Source organism: Chrysochloris asiatica, unplaced genomic scaffold, assembly GCF_000296735.1.
Source record: "Chrysochloris asiatica unplaced genomic scaffold, ChrAsi1.0 scaffold00584, whole genome shotgun sequence".
Lineage (NCBI taxonomy): Eukaryota > Metazoa > Chordata > Mammalia > Afrosoricida > Chrysochloridae > Chrysochloris > Chrysochloris asiatica.
The window spans coordinates 329,789-340,277 of NW_006409102.1; the positions used below are offsets into that span (position 1 = coordinate 329,789).

The following is a 10,489-nucleotide window of genomic DNA, read 5'->3' on the forward strand; positions in this document are numbered from 1 at the left end:
TACATTTTATAATCATTTTTAGGAATTCCTTCTCAGGCATTTCCAAAGCCTGTCCATCTTCCAGTATGGAGTGTAGGTCTCCTTCCAGCTCATTTACCTCAGTCACTTTATCTCGTTTCTGGACATGTGCAGATACCGTCATCTGCTTCTGTTTTTTGGGCATCTTCAGGGGTTATCTGTGGACTTAATACTTAGATAGGTGTATATTTTGGTATTTTTTTTATGCTTTCTGATTGCCTCCGGTTAGATGTGATCAGGAAGTGGGCGTTTCACTCTTGACAAATTTCAAAACGACCACTGTTGGTCGTGTTGATATAACTTAGGATTTAATTTTCGGCCTATTTCCTCTTTTGTCTGCTTGTCCCACTTCAGAATCCCCATTCAGGCCCTTTTTCTAGTTAAAAACCGTTCAGGATTGGCTGTGGCCATTTGGTTTTAATTGGAAACTGTCTCTTTAAATTTTGAGGAGATCTGTGAGCATGTGTAGTAGAACCCTCTGAGCTCAGGCACCCCTATAGTCACCAGAATGGAGGTGCGCAGACAGCAAGGGACCAATGAACAGATACCAAAAGAAAAGAATGTCCACACCTTTATCTCAGCGGTTCTGCCAGGCGTCTGTGGCCTCTCCGATCCTTCCCCCATGTGGTCTCACCCAAGGTGGTGGCTCCTGGAGCAGCCGAGCGTCCTGGACTAGAAAGCAATAGATTTCTTGCTTCTGCCACAAATTTCCCCAGCTGTGAGCCTTCCAGCCTTCTAAATATTCCTTTATATGTGGTTCAGAGTTCTGGGACCATCCCCTGAGCCTGCTTGGTCCTGTATTCTGTGTTGTTGCTGGCAGAGCTCCTTATTGCACGTCCACCTGATCCGCCATCTTGTTAGTTTCTTAACTATTGCAGTGCGGTCCCGTGTGCTGTCCAGCTTATAGTCTGCTCTCCCTCACCCACATTTTGTGTCACTGCCAGTTCTGCTCTGTGACGGGGATCTCCCCGGCCTCACATTCCCTCCCACAGCAGGCCTGACTCCCTGTGGAAAACACCCTCTTGGCCTCCTCTCCATGTTCGAACCCTTGTGCCGCCTCCTCCCATCCTGCACATCGCTGTCAGCCTTTCTGCATCAGAACAGGAGGGTTGGCTGTCCCCGCCCTGTCGAAAGCACTCGGACCATCATCTCACGAGTGGACAGTGTCCAGCAGCGTTCCCAGACACTTGAGACAGAGCCCGTCCTGACCCCCTGTCCCTCTTCCAGCCCCCCAGAGCTGAGGCCGGCCACGCCGTCCTTCCTTCACCCTGTGAGTGCTGCGGAGCTGAGCCAGAGCCTGCCCTCCAGCCAGGTAAGGTGGTCCCACAGGCACCTTTGTTCCCCTCCTGCCTTCTCAGTCCAGGACACATAGGAGAAGTTCTGGGAATGCTGTTGGAATGAACTGCCTGGCAGTGAAGAAGATGGTGGAGGAAGGGCTTGTAGTTGGAAACGGGTGAAATGGAGGTCGGGAGGGCGACTGGGTGCAGAAGGCCAGGGGCCAGGAGCACTCTGCTCCCAGGCTCCGGAAGTCGGGGAGGCCCATGCAGTGGAGGGACATTCTTATAAGTGGTCTGAAGTCTGCTGGCAGAGTGTGTAATGTGTTTGGTTTCCCAGGTGCAGTGGCCTGATGGGCTGGCCTCCAACGATGCCTTCTGGGGGGCGCAGATGCTCTTGGAGTTTTCAGGGGGCAGCCTGGGCTGACCAGTGCCTCAGGAGATGGCCAGCACTCCAGAAGGAGCAAAGGCAGACTGCCTGGCTGTGAAAACATCAATTTGCAGATGTTTATGGCCAAAGAAGGAACTCCCGGAGTTCCTTGGGGCGGGGAGGTTCTCCTGAGATATGGTGAGGACTTTTTGCCCATGACTCCATTAGAATAGTTTGGTATTGAAGCCACTGTTTGAAAATGTTCATGAGATCAGAAGTCACAGGTGGGTTTGTCCCCACTTAGACTAGAGAGTTCAGCCCCTGGGACACAGTGTAAGAGAGTTGTCAGACCTTCGAGAGAGAGGAGAACGCTGCACTGTGGGCTCCCTCCACACCTGTCCCAGGCACAAGGGAAACTCCGCCCGGGTCTCTTTATTGTTGATGATGTTTTGGCGTTTCTGTTTGTGGGGACTTCTCTCTTGAGAACCAAGAGGCAACCCATTTGGCAATACCCTGGGTACTGTGGGATAAGGGACATTTTTATTTCAGGTTATAATGCATTGTATTTGCAGTAAAAAGGTTCAGTTCCATTGAATTAAAGTTTTCGTGTTTGAACTCCTCTCTCCTTATTTCACTTGCTATCTTTCCATGCCACAGTATACAGCCCTTTTAATCCTTGGCTAGTAATTCATACCTTGGGACATATGCGATTAGTACCCTCCATCGGAACCCTCCTGAGATACCTCACAGAGAGCTCTTTGGTTGAGCCTCCAGAATATTTTCCAAGTACCCTCTGGCAGCCCAGATTACTCACAGCCAGCCGGGGATGCCCTAGTTCTAGGCCATAGTTACTGTTATTAGCTATGGTGGTGACACTGAGCAAAGTTTCCCACTTCACAGAGAAATGGAGATGATGACAGGGACGCCTGCAGACATACACACACCCAAGGCTCACGTTCCTGTGTTCTCGCTGGGTAGCAGCTCTTCGGTATAGGCTCTGAGAAATTTCCAAGTTTGGAGGCCAGGATGGTCAGACCTGAAGGCCTCTGAAGGTCAGGGAATGAACTAGAAATGGTGCTCTTGTAACATGTTTACCAAATTGGCCCAGCCTTGATAAGGCCAGCCAGGCACAGAGGAAATTAAGATGCAGTATTTTATTGTTCAGAGTCCTGGTGTAGTCCCACTGTTAATGTGCTGGACTGCAATTGGTTTGAACCTCAAGGTTGGCAATTCAAGCTCACCATTTGCTCCTTGGAAACCCTATACAGGGTCGCTATGGGTCAGAACTGACTCCATGGCACCCAACAACAATAATTTTATTCTTCAGGAAAAAAAGTAGTTCACTTTCTGTGAAGGAGAGAGAATTCATACCTCCACTGAGTAAGGTGCTGCAACATGTGTAGGCTTGTAGAGCACAGTGCACAGGGAGGAGTGGTAAGAAGCTTCAGATCTGGCTTTCCCTACTATTCCAGTGTCGTGTAAAGCATTCCATGTTAATAAAAATACCCCCGGACACAGGTGGGAGTTGCTCTAGTGAACATGACGCTCTATCCCTGGAAGACCATATTGCGCTGCTGTTGTTAGGTGGTACAACCCAACCAAACACTGCCCCGTCCTGTACCACCCTCATGACATTGCTGTGTTAGAGTCCACTGCTGCTGCCACGGTGTCACTTCATCTTGTTGGGGCTCTTCCTCTTTTTCACTGACCTTCCTCCTCTTTTCCAAGCACCACATCCTTCTCCAGGGACTGGTCCCTGCCGATCATTTGTCCAATACAAGAGATGAAGTCTCATCGCCCTTATTTCTAAAGAGGATTTTGACTGTACTCACTCCAAGACCGATCATCTGCGCTCTTCCTTATTCATTGTCCAACTTTCATATGCATATGAGGTGACTGAACATACCATGGCTTGGGTCAGGTGAACCTTAGTAAGATTTTTCTGGAGATAATTTTTAAATGGCTTCCAGAAATTCAAGCCAGATTCAGAAGAGGACGTGGAATGCGGATATCACTGCTGATGTCGAATAGATCCTGGCTGAAAGCAGAAAATACCAGAAAGATAATTACCTGGGCTGTATTGACTATCAAAAGGTATTCGACTGTGTGGATCATAACAAACTATGGATGACATTGTGAAGAATCGGTATTCCAGAAAATGTCATTGTGCTCATGAGGAGCCTTTTCCTAGTCCAAGAGGCAGTTGTTGGAGCAGAACAAGGGGACACTGGGTGTTTAAAATCCGAGTGTGTGCTTTAGGGTTGTATCTTTGACCATGTCAGTCTGTATGCGAGCAAATCATCTGAAAAGCGGAATTAATTTTATAGTGGTGGTCACACCCTGTGGAGTCTGATGGGCTCCAAATCCCTAGTTTAGAACCCAGAAGACTCCACTTCAGAGTCATACCAACACAGGCACCGTTCTATACACTTGGATGACTCAGAACATCCACATTTCACATCTCTGGAAGAACTCTGTTGGCAATTTTCCCAAGCTTGATTCTGGTCAATTTTCCACCTAGTAGCAAATGGCACTGGTGACCACGTTCTTACTGTAGCCTGCTTTCTAGACGTCACCGTTGATTCTGTTTGCCTTGTGTGTCTGATCCATCAGCAATTTTTGGAAGCTAAGGATCCAAAGTCCTATCTTAGACAGTGTTGTACCTCATGACTGATCTGGATATGTTCTTTTTGACAGTGAATGCAACACAATTCCTATTCAATTAGTCATTCCTGGCATAGTAAACCATGTGGTTGTCAGATTCAAAATGGCCACTACCAGTCCATTTCAGTTCACTAATGCCTAAGAGATCGATGTTTATGCGTTGCATTTCATTTTTGACAATATCCAGTTTTCCTAGATTCATACTTGGTACATTCTATGTTCTGATTATTAATGGATGTTTACAGCTGTTTCTCTTCATTTTCAGTTGTGCCCCATCAGCAAATGAAGGTCCCATGGGCTTTCCTCCATTCACGTCATCACGGTCAACTCTATTTACTTTGAGGAGGCAGCTCTTCCCCAGTCACATTTTCAGTGCCTTCCAACCTGAAAGGCTCATTTTCCAGCACTGTATCTGGCAGTGTTTCTATGCTATTCATAAAGTTTTCAGTAACTAGATATTCTAAAGTAATTCATTACTCTTTCTTCCTAGTCTGTGTCTGGAAGCTCATCTGAAACCTGTCCACCATGGGTGACCCTGGTGGCATAGATTTCAGAATCACAGCAACCCCTCACAAGCCACCACAGTATGGCAAACTGACAGACGAGTATCACTGTTATTCACATTGATGCACCAACCACTAAAGCCAGTGAGGGTGAAATAGAAGAATTCTTCCAACTTCAATCTGAAGTTGATCAAACCTGCAATCAAGATGTAGTGATCATTATTGGTGATTGGAATGCAAAGGTTGGGAACAAAGAGGAACGGTCATTAGTTGGAAAATATGGCCTTGGTGATAGAAATGATGCTGGAGATCGCATGATAGAATTCTGCAAACTCAATGATTTGTTCATTTCATATACCTTCTTTAGATAACATAAGAGACGATTATACACATGGACCTCACCAGATGGAATACACAGATATCAAATTGACTACATCTGTGGGAAGAGACGATAGAAAAACTCCATATCAACAGCCAAAAAAAGGTCAGTGGCAGACTGTGGAACAGACCATCAATTACTCATAGGCAAATTCAAACTGAAGCTGAAGAAAATGAAAACAAGTCCATGAGAGCCAAAATATGACCTTGAATATATCCCACCTGAATTTAGACATCATCTGAAGAACAGATTTGATACATTTAAACACTAAAGACCGAAGACCAGAAGAGTTGTGGGATAACATCAAGAACATCATACAGGAAGAAAGCAAAAAGTCATTAAGAAGACAAGAAAGAAGGAAATGATCAAAACGGATGTCAGAAGAGACACCGAAACTTGCTTTCCAGCGTAGAGATGCTAAAGCCAATGGATGATATGAGGAGGGAGGTACAAGAGCTGAACGTAAAATTTCAAAGGTCAGCTTGAGAAGAGAAAGTCAAATATCACAAGGAAATATGCAAAGGTCTGGAGTCAGAAAACCAAAAGGGAAGAACATGCTCAGCATTTCTCAAGCCGGGGGAACTGAAGAAACAATGCAAGCCTCGAATTTTGTTATTGAAGGATTATCTGGGCAAATTATTGAATGATATAGAAAGTATCAAAAGAAGATGGAAGGAATACACAGAGTCACTGTACCAAAAGGAAATGGTTCATGTTCAACCGTTTCAAAGAGGTAGCATATGACCTCTTTGAACCGTTTCAAGAGTCAGTGAAACTGAGGGACAAAGTCCAAGGTGCATTCAAGGAACTGGCAAAGAACAAGGCACCAGGAATTGATGGAATACAACTTGAAATCGTTCCAAGAAAGTGAGGCGGCACAGGAGGCACTCACTCATCTATGCCAAGAAATTTGGAAGACAATTGTCTGGTCAACTCATTGGAAGAGATTCATATTTGTGCCCATTCCAAAGAGAGGTGATCCAACAGAATACGGAAATCATCAGACAATGTCTCTGCTATCCCATGCGAGTAAAGTTTTACTAAAGGTAATACAGAAACAGCTGCAAGCATACATTGACAGAGAACTCCCAGAGGTTCAAGCCAGATTCAGAAGAGGATGTGGAATGAGGGATATCATTGCTGATACCCAATGGATTTTGGCTGAAAGCAGAGAATATCAGATGTTTACCTGTGCTTTATTGACTATGCAAAGGCTTTCGATTGTGTGGATCATGACAATCTATGGACAACATTGCAAAGTATGAGTATTCCTGAGCATTTAATTGTGCTCATGAGGAATCTATACATGGACCAAGAGGCAGTTGTTCAAACAGAACATGGGAACACTGAATGGTTTAAAATTAGGAAAGGTGTGCGACAACTTTATGCTGAGCAAATAATCCAAGAAGCTGGGTTATATGAAGAAAAATGTGGCATCAGGATTGGTGGAAAACTCATTAACAACCTGTGATATGCAGATGATACAACCTTGCTTGCTGAAAGTGAAGAGGACTTAAAATACTGATGAAGATCAAAGAGCCCAGCCTTTGGTTTGGATTACATCTCAATATAAAGAAAACAAAAATCCTCACCACTGGACCAATAAACAACATTCTTATCAATGGAGAAAAGATTGCAATTGTCAAGGACTTCATTCTTCTTGGGTCAACTATCAACACTCACAGAAGCAGCAGTGAAGAGATCAGACGACGTATTGCATTGGGCAAATCTGCTGCACAGAAACTTCTAAAGTGTTGAAGAGCAGAGATGTTAGCTTGAGGACTAAGGTGCTCCTGACCCAGGCCATGGTGTTTTCAATAATCTCATATGCATGCAAAAGCTGGACAGTGAATAGAATTGATGCCTTTGAGTTATGGTGGTGGAGGAGAATATTGAACGTGCCATGGGCTGCCAAAAGAACCAACAGATCTGTGTTGGAAGAAGTACAGCCAGAGTGCTCCTTGGAGGCCAGGATGACCACACTTCATTTCTCAATCCTCAGACATATTGTCAGGAGGGACCAGTCGCTGGAGAAAGATACCATGTTTGGTAAGGTGGAAGGTCAGAGAACAAGAGGAAGACCCCCCAGCGAGATGGATTATTGTCAAAGTGGCAGCATCGATGGACTCAAGTGTGGCAAACAATTGTGAAGTTGGCCCAGGACCGGGAAGTGTTTGGTTCTGTTGTGCATAGGGTCACTGTGAGTCCACACCAACTCGATGGCACCTAACAACAACAACAGCAACACACAAGGATCCAGAGTAGACTGTGTGTTCTCCCTTTGGGTGTTCTAACTCCAGGTCGTTGCGCATTTCAGGCTGCCTGTTGAAATTTTCTGATCATCTCTTTGACTTCCTCATGTCTTCCATTCATTTTAGCATGTCTGTGCTGGACAGTAAATTTCCGAGTTTCTTCTGAAGTTCATTTTGGTATTTTCTTTCGTCCCTATCTTTTTAATTGATCCTTTGTTTGCTTTCTGTATAATGTTCTTGATGTAATCTACTGCTCTTCTGATCTTTGGTCATTAGTGTCTAATGCATCAAATCTGTTCTTGAAATTGTTTCTAAATTCAGAAGGCATAAGTTCAGCATCATACTTTGGTTCTCTTGGATGTGTTTTAATTATCTTCAGCTTCAGTTTGAAGGTGACCAATTGATGGTCTGTTCTACAGTCAGCCTGTGGTAGCTGAGAAAAGACTCATTTATAAACACTCGGGTTATTGGGACTACTTTCATCGCTAAGTGCTGTTGAGTTGAATCCTATTGGAAAGTGGTGTTATAGTCCATAGGGTTTTCATTGGCTAGTTTTCAAACATAGATCACCAGGACATTCTTCCTAGTCTTAGTGTAAAGCTCCACTGAAACCTATTCACCAGAATGACTCTGTTGGTATTTGCAATATCGGTGGCAAAGCTTCCAGCATTACAGCAGCATGCAGGCTCCCAAATAGAACAAAGTAACAAACAGGTGGTGACTTAGAGATGAAAACAGGCAAACAGAAAGCCCACTGCCATTGAGTCGATTCTGACTGCCAGTGGGAGGTCAAAGCAGAGCCGCACCCGAGGATTTCCAAAGGTGTAAACATTGAATGAAGCTGATTACCACATCTTTCTACCACTGAGTGGGCTAGTGGGTTCGAGCCATGGGCATTCCAGTTAACAAGCCCTCTCATAAAAACGGTTAGGGGTAGGGTTAGTGGGTTCGAGCCACGGGCATTCCAGTTAACAAGCCCTCTCATTTAAACGGTTAGGGGTAGGGTTAGTGGGTTCAGGCCGCTGGCATTCCAGTTAACAAGCCCTCTCATAAAAATGATTGCTGTTAGGTGCTGTTGAGTGGCCTCCAACTCACACTGACCCTATATAAGGTTTCCAAGGATGTCATTTTTCCTTACTTTTTTAATTTTTATTTATTCGATCTCTGCCTTACACAACATGGGAGAAAGATGAGGCTTTCTGTTCCCACCAAGACTTCCAGTCTTGGAAACCTTACACAGGGTCACAAAGTGTCAAAGCTGACTCAATGGCACTTAACAACGCCAACAACATTAGATGAAAACACCCATAATTGGCACAATGGTTTCAGATTGTTCTTCAGAACTTTTTTTTCCCATGGAAAAAGTCCATTACCTTTTTTTTTTTTTAAGCTTTTATTGTTAATTGAGTGATAGTTCACATGGGGGAACACTGGTTTTGCACTTATCCTACCGCATTTCGGTTCACTGCAATGATTACAATCCCCTCCATGCATGATCCTGGCATCACTGTAAATCTTTATGGGAGCAGAAAAACTCACTTTTTTTCAGTGGATCAACTTGTAAGTTTGAACTGTCCATTTTGTAGTTAGCAGTAAATTACCTGTCCACAAGAGAAGGCTCTTCAAGTATGAGGAACTGCAACACCGGTACTAAAACATTAGAACCACACGTTTAAACAGAAGATTCTCAAACTATAGGCAAAAACAAGACTCTACACAGACTAATAAAGGTTTGGTTCTTTTACAATTAATCAGCACATCCTAAGAAGGGTCTATTTAGATGAAGTGTCAGGATATTGATAACAGATGAGAGTTGGCCAAGAACTCATGGCCTTCCCACAGCCTCCTGCACAGATGCACTGCCTCTGCCTTGGCCGCCTCTGTCCATGCATGGGCGAGACCCCAGGGTTTCTCGTTTCCAGAGGAAAAGGCAACGCTGCATGTCTGTGGATATGAAGGGCAGGCTGCCTGCTGACGGGAGGACAGCCTAGAGCAGAGCTCACTGAGCAAGTGGGTTCCCATTGGGGGGCGGGGGCACTGGGCAGGGGCTGTGTTAGTTCCAAAAGGTCACAGCCAAAAGACTGTAAATCCAAAAACTTCACTGACTTGTCTCGCCACCACCCGCTCTGATCCAGAATGGTGACAATTAGCAACTTGCCACAGGGCCTACCCAGTGTTGCTCCTACATGCCATCTAAGCAAACATAATTGAGGTACAATAATTTCCTTTTTATGAATTGTATATCAGGGATGAGGCAGGAAAAGTCCAGGATGACCCTGGGACACTGCCAGAAAATAAAAACAAAGGAACAAAGCAGTGCAGGCCCCTACTTAAGGCAGCTTCTATTACTCAACCTGTGACAATCTGAGCAAGAGAAATAAAAACTCAATATTAAGATCCTTTATGGGAGTCCTGGTATGGTACTACAGGCTAAGCACTGGACCACAATGTCGGTTTGCTCTGAAAGCCTGGCAGTTCAAACCCATCAGCCACTCTTCAGAAACCCTATGCAGGGTTGCTAGGAGTCAGAACCTACTCAGTGCCACTTGACAACAACATAGTTATGTCAGTGGTGCTGATGGTGTGTTACTGTTAGCACTTTACAGTGGGAAGACGAGAAGAAAACGTAGTAAGCATGAAAACAAAAGCAAACAATCTTCGACCCAGATACAAGAGCAGGGCATTTTATTGCATGTAAACTAATATCAATAAAAACATTGTAAAACATGAAACTAAATATGCTCAAGGCCGCTTACTGCAGTCTCACCTGTAATGCCCCAAAACTGTTAAGAAGGTAAAATTTAGTGTGGACTGAGAAAAATAAACATTTGCCCAGCACTTCATAAAACTAGAGAAACAATACTCCTAAAGGGAGGGACACAGTTACCAAGAGACTGGTATTTCTCCTAAAGGCACAAAGCCGCTCTAATGACACCTTCTCTAAGTTTCTGTTGGTTTCTTATGGAGACACTTTTTTTCCAATCAGAGACTTTGAGAAATTACAGCACTCCGTATGAAACCACCCTTAC

General features: G+C 44.6%; 1 protein-coding gene across 1 annotated transcript in view; it reads left to right on the forward strand.

Moving 5' to 3' along the window:
* LOC102831600 (anomalous homeobox protein-like) overlaps nucleotides 1–1,719 on the forward strand; it is a 16,179-nt gene extending 14,460 nt beyond the window's left edge. Inside the window, exons 11-12 of the mRNA XM_006877736.1 lie at nucleotides 1,246–1,330; nucleotides 1,633–1,719. Coding sequence (XP_006877798.1) covers nucleotides 1,246–1,330; nucleotides 1,633–1,719 — 172 coding nt within the window. The remainder of the gene's footprint in view (nucleotides 1–1,245; nucleotides 1,331–1,632) is intronic.
* Nucleotides 1,720–10,489: the final 8,770 nt, after the last annotated feature.